Raw genomic sequence first — 20,667 nt, 5'->3', positions numbered from 1 at the left:
ATTTTATTCTGTGCCGATGCACTACTTACTACTTCCTGTCCCGCACGGGTTTATCTTTGTTAAATTGCTGCAGCACAGCTCCAGCGTCCAGTAGAAATAGAAGGGCAGCCTATTTGCTGCAGACAACTCCAGCATGACTCAGCATTTACGGTGCTGTGCTAGCGCAGATTCCCATGCGGTGGAAGTTGACCATTGACTTTTATCAGCTGCGTTGCATTTTCACAGCAATTACGGAGCAGTTACGCATCCAGTGGAATGCTAGGGTTATATGTTGTGCAAAACAGGTTAAACTAATTTTGCACATGTCCTCTTGTCATATGCAGCTGCATTCATTTTATTTTGTTTTAATAAACCTTTTAGATCTGTTCTGAATGTGTCTGCTTCTGCTTAAATGACAGCTGAGGTTTGTTTAATACTTTATTTTTAGTCTCAGTCTCATTTTGCTGTGCTGCAGCACAAATCCACACACTCAAATTTGTGCATACGACGTAAGACCTGACGTGAGATCTGATTGTAGCGTACGATCACGTCACAATTGATAAATACCGAAGCTTGCGTGAATATGCACATAAACTATGTTTATTTGTAAACTGGGAGTCTCCCATTAAAAGTAGGCTTTAACATGTTAATTCCATGGAGATATATACAACGATATCTAAAATTATGTTGGGGAGAGGTGGGGGGGTCTATGTTTATATAATAATGATATCGGAAATTTTGTGTTGGACAATATTGGCTAAAAGCTAAAATCAAACATCTTTATTTACACTTGCTGTGGCCTAGACCTTGGATTGGATACTCAGTCTCTTTTAATTCACACATCTGTGAGAACTTTACACAATGATTTACCACATAAGTTGAAATCTGGGCTCTCCAGAGGTTTCTTTTTGCTTGTATGCGTGGGTTTGAAGTAGTCGGAGCTCATGTTTGGGTACAAAACAGTAAATAACTGATTGGGCAACTGCTTCTACTCAGCCTTCCAACACTGCACTCTTAGCATCTAAAAGCTACAACAGACTTGGATGAGTCATTCAACTCTCCGAACCTTGAGGAAACAGATAAAAAAATCCACTGGCTTTCATAACGGCGGAGACGAGTTAAAAGGACTTCGAATCCCTTCCAGCTCTGAGTGTGCAGTGCACGTTAGACAAAGAAGAAGTAGATGGTAGTGGATTCTACAGAAGTAAAAGCTAGTATCTACAGTTACTTTCTGTGTCTAAGTAGCTTGAAGCTACTTGATTAGGCCCCTCCCTCTCGTTAGTATGTTTATCACCATCTCTCCAACAAATGTGTCCCTTTCCTTTTAAAGAGATCCTCCACTGTTTTTACAAATGTGGCCTAAAACCTTTGAAATCTCCTTATTAGAAGATGTATGCCTAACAAAATGAATTACTGGTATTTTGCACCATATTTGTTTTATTAACTTTTAAAAATGAGACTACTTTACCATTTAAGAGCCTGTGAGCCGCCATGTTGAAATTGCCCCTTTCAGTCCATTGAGTTCAATAGGAGTTTAAGCATTCAGGATCATTTAGCAGCTTTTTCGGTCAAAATGACAACTTGTGCTGCTTTGAGTTGCTCTAAAAATCAGTAAAAGTAAAAAAAAAACTTTCACTTTATTAGTTTGTCCCTTGAAGGGCAATTTGATTTGCAACAGACAAGATACATCAGTCGTAACCGCAATCATAACATAACATTCACCGTAAAACAACATAAGAGATGAGAGCAGCAATGCCTTAGAAGCAGATGTGTTATTTAGAGAGCACAACGTCAGGGGAAGCAGACCACAACAACAATAAATAAAATAAATAAATTGATGCACAGGCAGAGACTCAAGCAGCAGTTTATCCTGGTTACCTCCTTCTCTCCTCTGTTTAAAGTCCTGATGGAGAGCGGCACAAAGGAGAACTTCTATCTGTTTTTAGTGACTAAGGGAGCAGCGAGCCGGGGAGCAGACTGTATTCTGGTAGAGAGGATGAGTTCTGTCCCTACGGATGGATTTGGTTTTCTTCAGTATTCTTGTCCCTGGTGGCCAGGTTACCAAACCAGCTAAGAAAAGAGAAGGAAAGGACGGATTCAATAAACGCTATAAAACATTTTCAACAGGATTCTGTCTGTAATGAATTTGGGAAACTTCCTCAGACAAAAGAGACGTTGCTGGTCTTTCTTGCAGATCATTTTACAGTTCATATCAGATTTTTAATTTTTACCAAAATTTGATTAACAAAATCCGTGACTAGAAAAAATCTGTGACTACAGGGGGCACCAGTTCCAACTCTGTTTTGTAGACGACATGAAGAAGAGCAAAGAATCCAGAAAATTAAACCATCCCTTCAACCATTTCTGACAAGAACGCCGGTTCTTTGCAGCAGACAGATTCAACTCAACTTGGGTCAGCATTAATGAGCAGCAGTCAGTCCTGGTTGCCTGTATTTACAAGCACGGAGCTCTTCTTCTCTTCTTCATGCCGTCTACGAAACAGCAGAGTTGGAACTGTCGCCCCTGCAGTCACAGATTTTTTTGGGTCACAGATTTTGTTTGTTAAATTTTGGTAAACAAAAGAAGGTTACATCAACTTTTTAACTTTTACTGATTTTTAGAGCAACATAAAGCAGCACAAGTTGTCATTTTGACTGAAAAAGCTGCAAAATGATCCTGAATACTTCACCTCTTTTAGAACTCAATGGACTAAAAGGGGCGATTAGCGTCAACAATGATGTCATTTCGACATGGCGGCGCACAGGCCCCAATTTTATGAAAATGAAATATCTGTATGACATGAACTGAACTGTTAAGATAATAAAACAAATATGGTGCAAAATAATGCATTTTGTTTGGCATAGATCTTCTAATAAGGACATTTCAAAGGTTTTCGGCCTCATTTGTAAAAACAGTGGAGGATCCCTTTAATGATTCTAAATAGTTCACATCTGATGAAAGTCAATCATTAGTTGGAATTCTCATGACTCGTTTATATGTACCCATAAATTACTGCGTGTTTGTGTTTCCACTGCATTTGTCTTTTCAGAACCGAGTCGGATACAATGAAGATGAGATAGCAGTTTTTTTTATTTAATGGAACGTTTCCTTTCAAGTCGCTGCCAAGGCTGAATATCTTTGACTAAACAGATATTGTACCCTAGGAACAGTTTGTTTTCATCCAGGAGATTTTCAGAAGAGATTCAGAGCATTTCTGTCGTGTTCAGATTGTGTAACAGCAGTGTTTTAACATGTGGTTTTTTTTTGCTCTCGCTGAGTACAAAGACTCTTTGGGATAAAGCCGCTGCTGCCTGGACACAAAGTGACGCTTCCAGGGTTTTCCACCACAATGTAAAAATGTCTGCTCAGGAATTTCCCTTTTTACAAATTATAAGTAATGCATTTGACAACTGATTAGAAAAGTCATTACGAGGGGGAAACGATACTTTCCACAGTCTCATTACCTCTGGTAACAAGTGTCAAAGGCTTTGAGATTTGTTGCACGTTTGTCAGCTTTTGTTGTCAGATCTCTCCACATAACAACATTTTTGCAGACCAACACTTAATTTAACCATTTTCAATTAGGAGAAATATCCCCCAAATATTGTAATTCAAGAGGTTGGAAGGAATATGAAAGGCAACTGATGCTTAAAATGTCAACAAATATGAGCAAAGTAACAACAAAGACAAAAAAAGATTAAAAAAAATACATAAAATGAAAAAAAAAAAACACAAAGCGCGTATATGAAATGGCTCAAAAGGCAAAAACACAAAGAATAAAAAAATGCATAAAATTACTCAGAAATTAATCAAATCAATAACAAAACTACAAAAAATATTCCATTATTTGATTTAAGCTTTTTGCCGATATTGTCCAACACTAAATTTCAGATATTATCCAATATAAACATAGGGCCCTTGCCCCGCCTTCTTCTCCCAAAAAACACACAAAACGACAGTAAAATGCTTCAAATGTCAACAAATATGCACAAAGGAAAAACAAAGCAAAAAAAATACTCAGAACCCTAGAAAAATACACAAAATGACACAAGCTAAAACAACAACTTGAATACACAAGATGATGACAATAATACACAAAATGATAAAACTATAAAGAAATATTTCAAAAACACACAGAATCCAGCAATAGTATGCAAAATTGCACAAAAAATGACCCAAAATGAACACAAAAATGCAAAACAACAAAAACACCAAACGAGGACTGAGAGAGTTAGGTATTGTCAGTTTTCTGGATTAATAACCCTTTTTGTGCAGCCCCCGCCCACCCCAAAAACAAAAAAACCTAAATATTGTAATTGAAAAGGTTAAAAGGAATATGAAGCACAACATTATACACAATTTAATTCCTAAAACAAACACACATAATGACAAAAAACACACACAAATCCACACATATATAAAACGACTGAAAAAAATGACCAAAACAGTAACAAAACTACAAAAAATATTCCAAGATGGTAACAATAATACGCAAAATGACTCCAAAAATTACCCAAAATAAACACAAAAATACAAAAAACAAAAGGACTGAGAGTCCTCTTTGCCTGATATTGTCAGTTATCTGGATCACTGTTCCTTTGTGAACTGCCCCCCCATTACAAAAAAACCTGTGAATGTGGTAAAATTGGCCAAAATAAGCATGAACATATGAACATATGTGACATTAGGTGTAAAGGGTTTACGAGTGTTGAAAATATATTGAAAGTGGGAAAAAATGTGCAGAAGAAGCATTGAAATTTGATGGAGAAGTGGCAGAAATGGGGGTAATGTAGCAAAAATGCATTAAAAGAGCAAAAACATGGCAAGAAAAAGTTATGAAAATACTTTAAAAAGTGAAAAGTTTGGTGTAGTTGCAGAAAATGGGTAAAAATAAGCAAAAATTTGCTCAAATTGTTCAGGAAATGCTCTTAGTTTCTTGAAGGCATCTGGCGACCCCCTCCCAGTGTCTCACTGACCCCAAGGTGGGGAACCCTGATGTAGGGGCCACCAGAATACAGTCTCAGGTCCATGTTTTGCTGTTTGCATGTTTAACTAGACAAACTTTTTCCTCTGTAAATCTCTCTGACTTCCTTCATCCTTCATGATCGCAGCGCTGCATAATCACAGCCCGACTCTGTCACTGGGCTCTAAAATCTGACCCGACAAACGCAACCGGCCGACCGTCTGATTGCCGCGTTATTCGCTGTTTACAAATGTGCTCAAACACAATTTAGCCAACTGTTGATATTTTCTTTTTTTTCCTCCAAAGTCTTAATTTAGATTTTTTTTTTTTTTTTTTGGCACTCACGCTTCGTGCACACACAGCCGCACTTGTTTGTATATACGGATATATTTTTAAACAGAACTAGCAAAGCATATACAGCTGATTGTAAACAGGGGGTGTTCTATCTCTCTGCTTTGTTTACAGCAGTGTTCACGGCTGAACGCAGACTTAGTACTTGTGCTGTAATAGAAATACAGAGGTTGGATTTCTCTGAGGTGGATCACAATATTGTAAAAAGTAAAATTCCAAACATTACACATTATTTTTTTTACCCCTCAGTAAAGTTATTGTGAGTTTTCCTTGGATGGATCTACTTTAAAGGTTAAACATCTGTAGAGAAGTCGTGGGTAGCATCACGCACACATAAACATTTACGTCCTCGTAAACATTGCTTTCCAAAGGGTTACCCTCATGTCCGGGAGTCCCTGATTACCCATCAGTCACCTTCTGATCCTGCTCTCATCAGTGAGATCTAAACACGGGATGAATCTAAAGGATTTAGAATCAATGAAAACGTTGATCGTTTTGCTAAAAATAATTAAAAAGTAACATGAAGATAAACTCATGGCGGTCAGTTGGAGACGTGCTTTGTCATGTGATATCTGTTGTGGCGGTTTGGATGGATGAGATGGAGTCTAGCTTTAGGGTTGCTGGTCAGATGTGAACTCACGGTTTATTTGGTCAAAGGGTTTTGAGAAACAGACCAGTCTGGGATTCAAAGGTAAACCAGCGTTCAGTGTGTGTGTCTCAGTAAATCTGCTGCTGTTCGGTCTTCTCAGTGTCTTCTCAGAAGCCTCCTCAGGCAGAGACTTTGGTGAACGCTATCAGTGTACAATGTTATCTGGCCTGCTTAGGTTAGTATGACCAGAACTGACCAGGAGAGAGTTCTGTAATTACAGCCGAGAGGCTCGTTAGCAGACTTTCTGCAAAGCTACTTCAGGATTTCTGAAGTGTTGGAGCTGGGACACATTGAAAACCTGGTGGACTACCAGCCTTCGAGGATCGAGTTTGGACAGCCCTGCAGTAGAGCTTTAATCAGGCCAAAAGAAGACCTTACCTTACCGAACGCGTCCGACCCGAATGAAGCCCGAACACGTTTCAACCAGACGGTATTCACATCTGTGCACGCACATCTAGAATGATCCGTTGTGAGTTATAAACATGACAAGTAGCTTCATGTGTCGCTACACGCTACGTCTGGTTGAAGCTACACTGTTTATATCGGATGGTGATTACAAGTTACCAAGTGGAGGATGCACACCGGCAACATCGGGGGCAGCAAAGTGGCTGCCGGGGTCCTCCGGTAAAGACGGGGGCATCCGAGCAAATCGCCTGTATTAAATAGAGGGCGCGACTGACGTACGTGTTTCTGGCTTATTCAGATTAAAAAGAGAGTTAAAACAACTCCTGGAAATTCCTTTTATGTCCAAGTGTGCAACAATTATTACAACGGTACTGATTAAATAAGGGGAAAAACAACAGAAAATCCCTCCATCGCTGCTGAAAACGCACCATAGGGGAACAAAATTATAACGTCGGGGGCCCCTACGCTCAACAGCACTAGCAAGAACCCTAGACTAGAACCAAATCCAGGTCCCTGATTGGTTGGAGTACATTCAAAAGCCAATAACAAACTGGAATTAGCATTGCCCGCCTTCCTATTAGCATATAATGCTAACTAGTGACACCATTTGCTTCACTGGTAAAGTGTACTCAGGCACTAGTAAACCTAAACTGAGTACATGTACATTAGATGTGATACTAGTAGAGCTTAGCTAAGGTTGATATCACGTTAATGTTTAAACGGCTTTCCATTGTGGTACTTTTCAGTAAAGAGTGTGTCATCATGGGAGTGAGGAGTCTCACACACTGGATAAACTCTAAGAGAGTATTTACTGAGAAAGCGTTGACCTAAATGGGGGCAAAGGTTGTGGTATGTGTCATGGGGAGTAGAAAACAAATTGGCGGATGCTCCGGATTCCTAGTTAACCGAAGGAATCAAACGGCTAAAGCGGAGCGGCACCATAAAGCTGTAATCCTCCACTGAGCAGCTTTATGGTGACTCAGGAACAGATCGTCCTGCGTGTACACGCTGCTCAATCACCTCCAGACAAACTTAATTGGGATTATCCGTCGTTAAGGGCTGCTGTTTTATTTTCGAAAGTGCTTCGAGTTGACCTTTTACTAACCACGCTACCCCAACCCTTAGACATCGGCTCCCAGGATTAAAGAAGTAACAACAAAATGTAAAGTTTGTTCCTTCAAATGAACTCCAAAGAGGTTTTAAAGGCGTCTAAAATCCACTGGCACACGTAAAATGTCCATATTTCCCCTGACTCCTGTTATTGATGCTCCATCCATGCACACTCTGAGCTCGCTCTGCCCTGCAGAACCCGTAAAACTTAACAATCCCTTTTATGTGATTATCGAGAGGGTGAGGTGAATGTCATTGGCTTTTATGGGCAACTGATGGCCAAAGCAAAAGCACAAAATGACGCCAAAAAAACATACTCAAATTTACTAATATTTCTTTAAACATCAAAAATACAACGAATGAGAAAAATGTGCAAAAGGATGACAAAAAAAAACCCACAAAAAAGAACTCAAAAGGAATATAAAACAACAAAAAAGACAGACTGAGAGAAACACAAAATAACTAAAAAAAAAAAGGGCACAAAAAATAGCAACAAAAATATACAACACGATGACAAAACACAAAATGATAATTTAAAAAAATGACTCCAAAAACGCGCAAAATTACAGAAAAATACGCACAATGGCATTATGCAAATTTACTTGAAATTCTTTAAAGAAAAAAAATACAATGAAAGAGAAAAAACTGTGCAAGAGTACAACAAAAAAACTAAGAAATCTAAAAAATAATAGTAAAACAAAAAATACAATGAATGAGAGAAATATGCAAAAGGATAAAAAGCACTAAATGACTAAATACATACAGTACAACACGGCAACAAAATATACAAAATGACAACAGAAACACAAAATAATAAAAGAAATGCACAGATTGACGGAAAAGTGTACAAAAGGTAAACAAAAACACAAAATGACAAAAAAAAACACACAATAGAGCAACAAAGAAACCTTGTAGTAATAAAACAACAAAAATACACAGAATGAAAGAAAAATATACAAAAATAACAACCAAAATACACAATACAACACTAAAAACACACACAAACCTTTAGATTTATTCTGTATTAATGCTCAGCGTGGCCTTTATTCTAAATGCTGACATGAATGTTGTTGATGTGGCCCTCGGATTGGACAATGTCCCCAAAGTAAATGCACAAAATGACTCCAAAAACACACCAAATGACAGAAAATGACACACAAGGACAACTTAAATACACAATATTACTTAAAACACTTAAAAAAAAGAAAAATACGCAGAATGAGAGATTAAAAAAATATACAAAAGGACAACAAAAAATTACACAAAAACGGCAACAAAACAAACAAATTTACTCATTGTAATAAAACAAAAATACACAAAATGAAAGAAAATCATACAACAAATCAACAAAAAAGAACCAAAATAACTCCTTGTAATGCAATAAGAAAGTGAAACCTTGTTAAAAATGTAAATTCATGTAAATTCAGGCACAGATCAAGTGATTTATTGTTTTGTTTTGAAATCAATATGACAAACTCACACATCTTTTTGTTCATGCACATATTATTGTACGTGTTAACCCAACACTAGTGAGTAGTTGTTCCATTCGTTTGGTACGTCACTATTTTCCACGTTCTTTTTTCATGTTGTCATCACGAGTAAAGCTCCACTGTCTCTGAACCCATGTCACTTTTTCCGTGTGTTTGAAGTCTGACTTGTGTTGGCCTACCTTGGTTAGTCACTTCTCTTTGTGTCTTTGTGCTCCAACAATCCTCTGCTTTGGGCTTGTTTGATGGTTTGTGAAGCTGTTGTAAAGCAGCGCCTGATGTTGACCATCAGTGAATAAAGAGCCTAAAGTCTCCAACCACAGGAGAAGTGAGACAAAAGTGGAGCTGCATTGGGTTGCCTCGTCTTCTCTTTGGAATGACAGCATGGAGTACAGCTTGTACAAAGGTTGTATGTGTTTGTATTAAGGCCTAAATTGGTGATTCATGAAGTAGCATCTACAGTATATGGTTGTTCCAAGGAAGCAAGTACCTGAACACTGTATCTGTTAGCCATTTTATTTATTTATTTATTTTAAATCAAGCGGAAATTGCTAAATTTGGCAATATTTCACGCGTTGACAAGCAATTTGTCTTCTTAAATGAGTGAACAGAGAAGTAGCAGCTATATGACTTGGACTAAACCTTTACCGATGTGTTTTTGGAAAAATGACGAAAAAATGCACAAAATGACACCCAAAATGTAGTGAAGTAAAGTAAAATGACTCCAAATGATTCAAAATACACACAAAATGACAAAAAAAAACACTAAATGACTCCAAATACACAAATTGACTCCAGTTATTCAAAAAGATGATGGCAAAAAGCACAAAAATGACTATCAAACATACTATACAAAAACAAAATGACTCTAAAAACTGTTCATAAACAGCAAAAACACACAAAATGATGCCTAAAAACTACCTAAAATACACAAAATGACTTTAAAAATGTACACAATTACAAGAAATACACAAATTTCTCCAAATATTCACAAAATGACTCCAAAAACACAGAAAAAAAACAACTTAAGACTTATAGAACAATAAGTAAAACCCATAGAATGACTCTAGAATCACACAAGCACAACGAAGATACAAAACATGACTTAAAATGCACAAAATGACACCAAAAACACACAAAATGACTCAAGAAATGAAACAATGAGGAAAACGACTTCAAAAACATAAAATGACTTTAAAAATGCACAAAATACCTCCAAAATACAAAGAAAAGTGATCCAAGTAAATGAAACGAGGAGAAAAACAAACAAAATGACAACCAAAAACAACTCTTAAAAAAAAGGAAAGAACAAATGTTTTTGTGTATTTGTGTTGTCGTCCTGTGTTTTTAATCTTTTATTCTGTCATTATTCTATTCTGTGGCCTTTGGATCTGACGATCACATTTTTGTGGCTCCCACTGTAATAAAAGCCCTAAGTCTTTAATTGGGCTCTTGTTGTTAAGCTCGTACTAATCAGATGCTGTGCCTGGGAATAAAAACCTGGTACGAGGGTTTGTTTAGTGCGAGCAGTAGTTAGAGGTTGTAAAAAAAGGCTTTTCAATCTTCTTCAATGACTCCATATACACACAAAATGACACCAAAAAGACTCCAGACTTACAAAACGATGAAGGAAAAATACGCAAAATGACAATCAAAAGTGACTGCTAAATACAGAAAACAAAAATACACAAAATGACTCCAAAACACTCAAAACGATTCTTAAAAACATAGAAAAGGACTTTCAGACGTACTAACGCAGAATGTACACAGAAATACTAAAAAAAAAAAAACACACAAAATTACAGAAAATACACACATTTCCCCAGAAATGCACAAAATGACACAAAATTGACTTGAGACTTATAAAACAATGAGAAAAAATAACAACCAAAAATGATTCCAAAAACACAAAATGACTCCATAAATGAACAAAATGACTATAATTTGCACAAAAATGCACAAAAAGACTCCAAAAACACTAAAAACAAAGCCTAAAAACATAGAAAAGGACTTCAGATGTACTAATGCAGAAAGACCACAAAATTACTAAAAAAAAAAAAACACTTAATGACAGAAAATACACACATTTTTCCAGAAATGCACAAAATGAAACCAAAAACACATACAAAATGACCCGAGACTTATATAAAAAAAATGGGAAGAAAACACAAAATTACTTAAAATGTACAAAATGACACCAAAAACACTCAAAAATTATTCCAAAAATGCACAAAATAACTCAAACGATGAGATAAATGGACAAAATGACAACCAAAATGGACTCCAAAAACACAAAATGACTCCTTTTTAAATTTTTAATCTGTCATTATTCTATTAACTGGCGTTTAGATCGGACGGTCACATTTTTGTCTTTAATTGGTTTCTTGTTGTTAAATCACATGTTGTGCCTGGGAATAAAAACCTGGGACGAGTTGGAGGTTGTAAAAAAAAGCCAAAGGTTTTCATTCTCACTAGGATTCATGAGATATCTAAGCTAGCGCTCCTGTTAGCATCCTAAAGGAAGTCAGAGTTATTCCTTTAACGCCATCGTTGGAATGATGAAGCGTTTGTATGAATAAAGATTCCAGGAGGTTTTGATGGAAACCGTGTAGTTGGGGAGTGTCTGTAGCGCCATGTTTCCATTCTTAACATTTTGATCTGAGCGTGTAGGAGATGGCGGTTGTTTACAAATAAGCGGCGTTTGGTATTTGGGATTAGCATTAGTACTTAAACAGAATTCAGGGCCGAACACATGCACAATTAGTCCCAGGTTGCCTTTCACCTTAAAGCCTTAAAGCCAGGAGCCTGTGAACTATCAGCGTGCAATCTGTGTTTTCACTCACATGCACTTTAAAGTAATGCCCACTTTGAAGATTCCCCTTGTTTTATGAGATCAGACTTAACTACACACAGAGAATTAGGACGGCGGGTAAACACAGGCCGTTACCTGGCTGCACTTATTCAGACGTCCTCAGGCTGGAGCACATATCGACTGGATATCTAAACCCAACGTTTCCTGTCTGGATCAGTGTGTGTTTACGGGAAAGGGGCGGAGCTTGCAGTGGGAAGCACGTACGCATGTGAAGGTTATTTATTCCAAAACTAACGGGAGGAATAGGAACATATTTCATTGACCAAAAGCCTAATCCCTGCAGTGAGAAAAGCTGCCAATAATCATGGTAAATTAATACAAGTTGGTACAGACGGGGGCCACATTGCGCCTATTTTGTGCGACCTTAAAGTAAACGCTCAAAATGACTTTAAAAAACGATACAAAGTTACACTAGACATAGTGACACCAAAGAGATGCAAAATGACAAAGAAAAATGCACGAAAACAAGAAAACACATGACCCAAAACAACCAGGAATAATGACTCCACAAGACACAAAACAACCACAAAAAACAAGAAAACAAATGACTCTAAAAGAAACACATAAAGACAAAAAAAAACACAAAATGAGAGATTAAAAAATACAGAACAGAGAAGTTTACAAAACGATAACAAATATACACGAAAATGACCCCAAAGTCACAAATTAAATGCATAAAGTGACTCGTAATATACAAAATGAAAGGAAAATACACAAAAACTTCAAACCCATTCGAAACACAAGACACATTTACACAAAAACACAGAAACTGCACAAAAAAAAACACACAAAACGACTAAAAGATAACTCAAAAGGACACAAAATAACAGCAGTAACATAAAAACTGACAATTTAGGACAATGTGGGACACGCCAGGATAATTTGGGACAAATGTGGCCACTCAGGAACAATTTGGTTCAATGTGGGACAATTTAGGACACTCTGGGACTATTTAGAACAACTTGGGACACATGACTTGTAACATACAAAATGAAAGGAAAATACTCAAAAACTTCAAAACCATTCGAAACGGCAACAAAATTACACAAGACAATGACAAAAACACAGAAATTGCAACAAAAAAAAAAACACAAAACACAAAACGACTAAAAGATAACTCAAAAGGACACAAAATAACAGCAGTAACACAAAAACTGACAATGTGGGACACTCTGAGACAATGTGGGACAATGTGGGACACTCTGGGACAATGTGGGACACTCTGGGACAACAAGAAACTGGCATATGGCAGAAAAAGCCAGAAGCCACTTTTTGTTCTCGGCCCTACTGACTGTAAAAGTAAAGCCTTCTACATTTCTCATAAAGTATTTGGTCTTGAACTGCAAAGTATTTCAGTCTTTGGTACTAGGGATGGGCGATATTGACAAACAAATGTATCCCGATAATTTCTAGTATTTATCACGATAACGATGAAAAATCACGATAAATAAAAACTAATAAAAAAAATCACAACTTAGTGTAAACAGGTTCCTTACAAACACAAATAAATGTGAATACATCAACATTAGACACAGGCTACAATAACTGCTGACTCAGAGTTCATGAGCTGATATTTTATGGAATATATTTGTGCTTGTGGATTACTATTAGTGTTATTGTATGTAATTCATTTATTTCCTCTCTTGAAATAAAATTATTTTTTTTAAAAATAATAAAAAAAGGTTCATTATAAGCACAAATAACTTCAATAGTGTTTTTACTGCTGATGAAATATAATTCAATTTATTGCATTTCACAACTTGGGATGAATGAATAGTGACATTAGTTATTATGTTAATATTTATTTCACACAACGTGTGACATGTTTAGCTTTTATTCCTCCATTAAGTGTTAAATCTGACCATAAACAAATCTGTGGTTCTCTGTGGTTTTATGACAGTTAGACGTGTTCTTTTTACTTGGTCTATTATTCCTTATATGGAGTGGTTAGCGTTAGCACTTAGCTCAGTCTGTGTGTTGGTGTGTTAGCTTAGCATAGTTAGCTTTAGTTGAGTTTCCAGTTCATAATCGTTGCTACAGGTTCATCTCTGTCCCCGTGTTTGTGGAACTTTGGGTGGATCTGACGGAGGAACTTGAATCGTTTCCCTTTGTTGGATGGTTGTCTGGTTTTAACCAAGTAGCAGTTCATGTTGTATCGCAGCATAGTAGCTTCAGGTAGCCGTGACGCACACACACACAGACGGCGGTGTGTGAAGGGGCGGTGGCGGTGCACACCGTGCAGAGCTTCCGTAAACAATGTTCCGCTGTAGAGAATAATACGTTGACAACAAACGGGGGCATTCTTGGCTAAATTGAGGGACAAATGGCCCGTGGCCCTGGCTAATTTCAGACATGGGAATTTATCGTTTTTATCGAAAGATGACATATTCTTACCGGTGAGAATGTTTTTGACGATAAATCATAAACGATAAAAATCGCACATTCCTATTTGGTACAACAGTCTCTAAATGTCTACAAAAAGCTTTATTGTAATCATTTCATCTTTATACATATACCAGTAAATGTAAATAAATACATTTCACTGTTACACTGATTTGAGAATATAATGGCTGACTCAGCTGATTGGGAGCTTTATTTCAAACATATTTCCAGACCTTCCTAAGATGTGTTTTTGGACCTTATTACAAGCTGAGTTAAGTCTATTAATAGAGGCTAAAGGACTAATAAAGTGTGTACAGTCTGACCTGCTGGGGGTTTTCAACATGTGGTTCAGAGGGATTTGGTGGATCAGTGAGTTTCAGTGGTTTGTCAGAGGTGAACTGTCAGCCCACAGGGGAGAGACCACATCCTGTTCTCTACACATTGGCCTGTTTTAAACTCTTTCACCTCCAGTGAAATGTGATTTCAAACTTCAAATAAAGATGATCTCATTCACAGATGAGCAACTGATATCACAGCAGGGGCCACAACAATGTGATCGTCTGATCCAAGGGCCACGTTAATCAATCTGAGCATTAATAATAATAATAAGGAACAATGGTTTTTGTCTATATAAGTTGTCGTTTTGTGTATTTTTATTGTTTTTGTATGTCTGGAGTCATTTTGTTTATTTATGTTGTCATTTTATGTGTTTTGTTGTTGTTTTGTGAGTTTTAAGCTCTTTTGTGTTTGTTTGTTTGTTTGTTGTCATTATGTCATAAGACATTTTGTGTTTTTCTTTCATTTTTTGCCTTTTATTGTTATTTTTTTATATTAGTCATTTTATGTGTTTATGTTATCAGTTTGTATGTTTTTATGTCATTTCTTGTGTTTTGTTGTTATTTTTTTTATTCTCAGTCATTTTGTGTGTTTTTCTTGTCATTATGTATATCTTTGGATTCTATTATTCTGTTATTTTATATTTTTTTTGTAGTTATTTTTTATTTGTCATTTAATGTTTTTATGCTCATTTTGTGTGTTTTTTTTGTCGTTTTCTTTTGTGTATTTCTGTTGTTTTTGTGTAATTTAATGTGTCTTTATTCTCATTTTGTGTGTTTTTGAAGCAATGTGGTGCATTTTTCTGTAATTTTTTGCATTTCGTTTTTTATTGTTAGTCATTTTGTGTGTTTTTGTTGTAATTTTATGTTTTTGCTGTTTTATGTTTGGAGTCTTTCTAGGTATTTTTTCTGTTCTTTTTTGTATTTTTGTTGTCACTTAATGTCTAATTTTGTGTGTTTTTGAAGCCATGTTGTGCATTTTTGTTAGTGGTTTATTGGATCGTTTGTCATTTATTGTGTTTTTAGTGTCATCTTGTGTGTTTTTGGAGCATTTTTCAGTCATTCTGTCTTTATTATTATTATGGGAATCATTTTGTGTTTGTTTTTGGGCACCCATGTCTGATCTAATAGATTTATGTTATTGATTAAACACATTTCTGTGTATTTCAACCCTGGCGGAGGTTTGGGAGAGTGTAACATCTTTCTCACAGGTTGTTGGTGGATGCTGTCAGAGCAGCGAGGGCTGTTTTTCACTTTCCTCCAAACTGCTTGTTTATTGTAACTAACTTCTCACATTCCTAAAGTTACTACACCCCCCTCCCCCTCCCATCTTACAGTCTCCAATATTTACCTACTAATTGCTCTCCACTTGTACTACCTGTGTAAAGATCTTCAAAGAAATCCTCACCATGTGACATTTAGTCTTTGTACGATTGTGTTAGTGTGTAAAGCGAGGTGTGTGTTTTATGCCATTAGCCTCTTTTCCTTCTAAGATTAAAGTGAAATATGCGTTGGCCGCCTTTATTCAGCGCACACTAAATAGATTGTTGGCAAACAGAAGCTGTGTTGACAGCAGAGATGAGTTGGAGTTCCTGTCGCAGCACGCCACTGGCACACGGTTCAAAAAGAGTCGCCGCCGTTCAAGCCACAAAGCCAGAGAACGTGTTGTTACTCACTCTGCCAACACACATTTACACACACTGGTGTGCAGTCGGCGTATCAAAAGCAACAAGATCTGTGGCTGATTATTTGAACAGGTGATTCCCATTTACGTCTTCTCACCTGGCTGGCTACACGCCAACTAGGAAGTCCGTCCTACTTCTATTACGGCAGAGATGGATGACTTTTGTCATGGCGGGAACACAAACTGGCACATTATCAATATTTATGTTATAGATTAATGACTAATTTGATCATCAATACAGGAAAGAACAAAGGATTTGTGTTTTTGTCCTTTTTACACTGATTTTGTGCAGTTTTTTTATTGTATGCACGCGTTTGGAATTATTTTGTGTTTTGTTTTTTTACCTGTAACACTTTGAGAGTTCTTTCATGTAAAGTGCATGAGAAACAGAATTATATTTGCGCTTTTTTTTTTACGTGTGTGTTTTTGGACTAATTTTGCTTATTTTTCTGTCATTCTGTATATTTTTCTCACACTTTTTGTGTGATTGTTGTTCTTGTAGATTCATTTTGTAATTGTGCCAGTTTTTGGAGTCATTTAGCAAAATAAATTGTTTAATATTTTCACATTTTATATGTGTGTTTTTTGTGTTTTAATGTTATTTTTGTGGTTTTTTTTTTTTTTTTTTTTAGGTCATTTGTGTGTTTTTTTTTTTGCTGTTTTGTGTTTGTCATTGTTTGTGTTTGAGTCATTTTGTTCTTATCGTATGTTTCTTGTAATTTGGAATGTTCTTTGGAGTTATTTTGTGTATTTTTGCAGTTTCTTGTGTATTTTTCTGTCATTGCTGTAGTTTTGTATATTTTTGTCATAAAGTGTGTTTTTGGAGACATATTGTCTATTTTTGTTGTCATTTTGTGTTTTTTCTCACATTTAATGCATTTTGCATTTCCCTTGTGGGCCGTTTAAAAGTAGACTGCTTGCTTGTTTTTTTTGTTGTTTTTTTTATATTAAATTTGTGTTGTCGTGTGTGACCACATTGAAGCTTGTCTGTTTCTCTCCTGTTGCGATCTCACTTCAAAAATGCATTTCTTGGCGTCTCACTTTCCTAATTTCCACCAGCTGTGCTGCTATGTGGAACAAGTGTGTTTCATTAAACTGGATCATTTTGTGTCGGCGCTGTTCTCATCAGATCTGACATGTTGTCACGTAAACCTCGTGTAAAATGACCTGACACCCTCGGGTCAAGGAGTGATCACACCTTTTGTCGATCTGATGACATGTTTCATCTCAAATATAGGTGGGATTTACATTTTTTTTTAATTTCCCACCCTTGTCACTGAATAACGACTATAGTGTCAATATCAGTGTCAAATATCTGCTTTTTTATGCAGCAATACACGTTAAAATATAGATTATTCCACTTTTTTATGTAAATACCTGCAATCTAAGCCCACATTAGACATATTAATGTGTAACGTGACCCCTGAGGTGGACTTTATCATACTGGACCTTGTCAGCACGTTGGTGTAACTCGAGCCCTCGCACACATCTATAGCTTCTCTCTGTTGAGTCATAATTACTGATGTCCTGCAATCTCTGCAAAGTGACTGCATCCATTAAAGGTTCCTAATCAGGGGCGTCTGGCTCCTGGTTATAGCTTCTGTGTTTTATCTCAGTTCTACACAGTCCAGATCGCTCCTTTTGATCAATGATTGGTTGAAGTCTGGGGGATGAAGTTGTCACATTTTGTTTTATTATCCCGAGTTCTTTCACCATTGTGGTTTTAAGGGAACATTAAATGTAGACTAATGCTCTTTACTTGTTTCTTGTGTTTAATCAGAGAGGCATCGAAGGCTTCTGGAAGTCAGTGGCTCACTACGTACCTCGCGAGCCCAGTGACATGAGAATCCTCAACCCGTACTTCATCCAGGAGGCCGCCTTCCAGTTCATAGGCCTGCCCTTCAATGACGGCCTGATGGGAAAAGGGGTGAGAGTTTACCCACAATGCTTAAATATTGACATTTAAAATGTTCTTATTAGTAGATCTATGACTAACAAAATGCATTACTTTGCACCATATTCATTTTATTAACTTTTAAAAATAGGACTAGTTTACCGTTTTAGAGCCTGTGTTCCTCCATCTTGAAATCACGTGATTGATGATGTCACACGGCCCCACTGCCTGTAAACATCCCATTGTTTTCGATTGGAGTGAAACATTCAGCCTGGTTTTTAGATCATTTAACAGCTTTTTGAGTCAAAATGATCATTTGTGCTGCTCTTGGTTGCTCTAAATTAGTGTTTCTCAAATGGGGGTACTCGATGGCACTACAGGGGGTACGAGAGAGAGAGAGGAAAATCAACAAATAAAGTGTCAGTCTTGGTCCCACCCCAGGCCTGTTAGGAGAAAATGAGATTTTTTAAAATGCGTGTTATCACTCATTCGTTCCATCATTATGATCTATAGTTGTTTTTAAATAGTTTTCTAATTAAAATGTTGTAGTCGGACAAAATTATTATTCAGAAATAAGAGATAGAGGTACTTAGGCCAAAAAAGTTTGGGAATCACTGCACTAAATAATCAGGAAAAGTTAAAGATGTCGATGTACTTATCAATGCTCTACTGCACTATTTTCCTTTTATTATTATTATATTTTATTATTATCTTTCTTTTCTATTATTTTCCTTCTTTTATCTTATTTTTTTATTTTTATTTTGTATCTATTTAATTATTTTTTTATACTATTATTATTATTATTATTATTATTATTATTATCATCTTGTTATTTGCACATTCTAGTCTAACTACTGTTTATATTTATACTTATGTTTATACTTATTTTCATCTTTTCTAGCTGATTGTTTATTGTTGAAAAATTTTTGTTTTCACTATTGGAGAGAGCACAGTTGACCGAGTCAAATTCCTCGTGTGTACAACATACACTTGGCGAATAAAGATGATTCTGATTCTGATTCTGATGTAAACATCTTTTGTTTACCGAAAGATGATAACCACAAACAAAAATCTGTCACCGCAGGGGGCAAAAATTCCCACTCTGCGGTTTGGTAGTAGACAATTCAAGCAGAGAAGAAGAGCTCTCCCTTAAACAGTGCGCTGACAGGCTCTGGTGGCTGAAGTTAGTGAGTAAATCAGACTGTTGAAGGACTCCCACCCAAAAGTACTTTTATCCTCAGGCTTTGTGTCTACAACAGTCCGTGATTACTCAGTAACTTCAGCCACCAGAGCATGTCAGCGCACTGTTTAAGGGGGGAGTAAAGGTCCCTCAGGAGAGCTCTTCTTCTCTCATCCATAAGGTCAGCAAAATGATGGTTCATTGTTCTATGAATTTGTGATAACCACATTTATTTATTGATCTGCATAATATTCACTATTATCCAGGAAGTTTAGTATTATTTGGGCCATAGTATATAGTCATCTTAAAGATGTAAGTCATTATTTTAATCAGATATATGGTTAAAACAGACAAAGTGGTAAAAAGGGCTCAAAGTGTCAATATTGGAACAATTAGTTAAAACTGGCAAAAAATAAGCATGAAATATGGTGAAAAGAGGTTAAAAGTGACAATAATGGGTCAATATCTGTGATATTAGGTTGGATAAGTGGTGAAAATGTGCAGAAAAGGCTTTGAAATGTGATTAAGAAGTGGCAGAAATGGGAGTGATGTAGTAAAATGCATTAAAAAGAACAAAAATATGGCAAGAAAAAGTGATGAAAATAGGTTGAAATATGGCAAGTTTGGTGTAGTTGCAGAAAAATGGTAAAAATAAATAAAAATGGGCTCGAATTATAAAAACTTTTCCAAGTTTCTTGACGGCATCCGGTGACCCCCTCCCTGACCCCGAGGTTGAGAGCTCCTGCTTTACTTAATACTTTCAATTTAAAATGTTGTTAGATTCTTGTTTGTTTTGTAATAAAAGAGAACAAAGTGATTTAAAAAGGTTAATAAAGACATTGATTTCTCTTACATGATTAGGATATATTATTGATCAAATGCTAAAAGTCTTTGTGTTTCGCTTCGTAGAAAAACGGACTCTAGTGTGAGAAGCAAAGGTGTGCAAGGTGGACCCTCGAGGGCCACCGGAGCACCCCTGCATGAACTCCTCTCTGTAACATGTGTTCAACATGTGAGCATCTGGCTGTGTGTGTGCGTGTGTGTGTGTGCGCTCGTCACACACACACACACACGATGCCAGCTGCAGACCTGTGTGCTTCAGCATGGTCATGCTTTCACACTTTGGATCTTGCGCATGTTTATTTACATGAAATTTAATGAGTGGCTCGATCCGTCACGCCGCTGTTTATGCTGAGCATGTGTTTGTGTGTGTGCGTGTGCGTGGGTGTCGTTGTGTGTAAAAATGACGGGGGGGAATCAGAAAGCGCGGTAGGGGGTTGCAGTTTGCGACTCCACCTACCCCGAGGCCTGCAAATCAGGGTAATGGTTTAAATGAGGCCGCCTTCCACTCTTTCTTCTGCACCCACATTTTCTTC

At 36.7% G+C, this 20,667-nt stretch overlaps 1 protein-coding gene across 5 annotated transcripts in view; it reads left to right on the top strand.

Annotated features, from left to right (window-relative positions):
• The window catches only part of st3gal3b (ST3 beta-galactoside alpha-2,3-sialyltransferase 3b), a 75,608-nt gene that overhangs the window by 47,169 nt on the left and 7,772 nt on the right, over positions 1-20,667 (top strand). For all 5 annotated transcript variants that reach the window (XM_028472727.1, XM_028472726.1, XM_028472724.1 and 2 more), the window contains one exon: positions 17,998-18,144. In XM_028472727.1, coding sequence (XP_028328528.1) covers positions 17,998-18,144 — 147 coding nt within the window. The remainder of the gene's footprint in view (positions 1-17,997; positions 18,145-20,667) is intronic.

The sequence above is a fragment of the Gouania willdenowi genome, chromosome 17, assembly GCF_900634775.1.
Source record: "Gouania willdenowi chromosome 17, fGouWil2.1, whole genome shotgun sequence".
Lineage (NCBI taxonomy): Eukaryota > Metazoa > Chordata > Actinopteri > Blenniiformes > Gobiesocidae > Gouania > Gouania willdenowi.
Note: the sequence above shows the minus strand (reverse complement) of the source record. Positions and strands in the feature narration are given on the sequence as shown.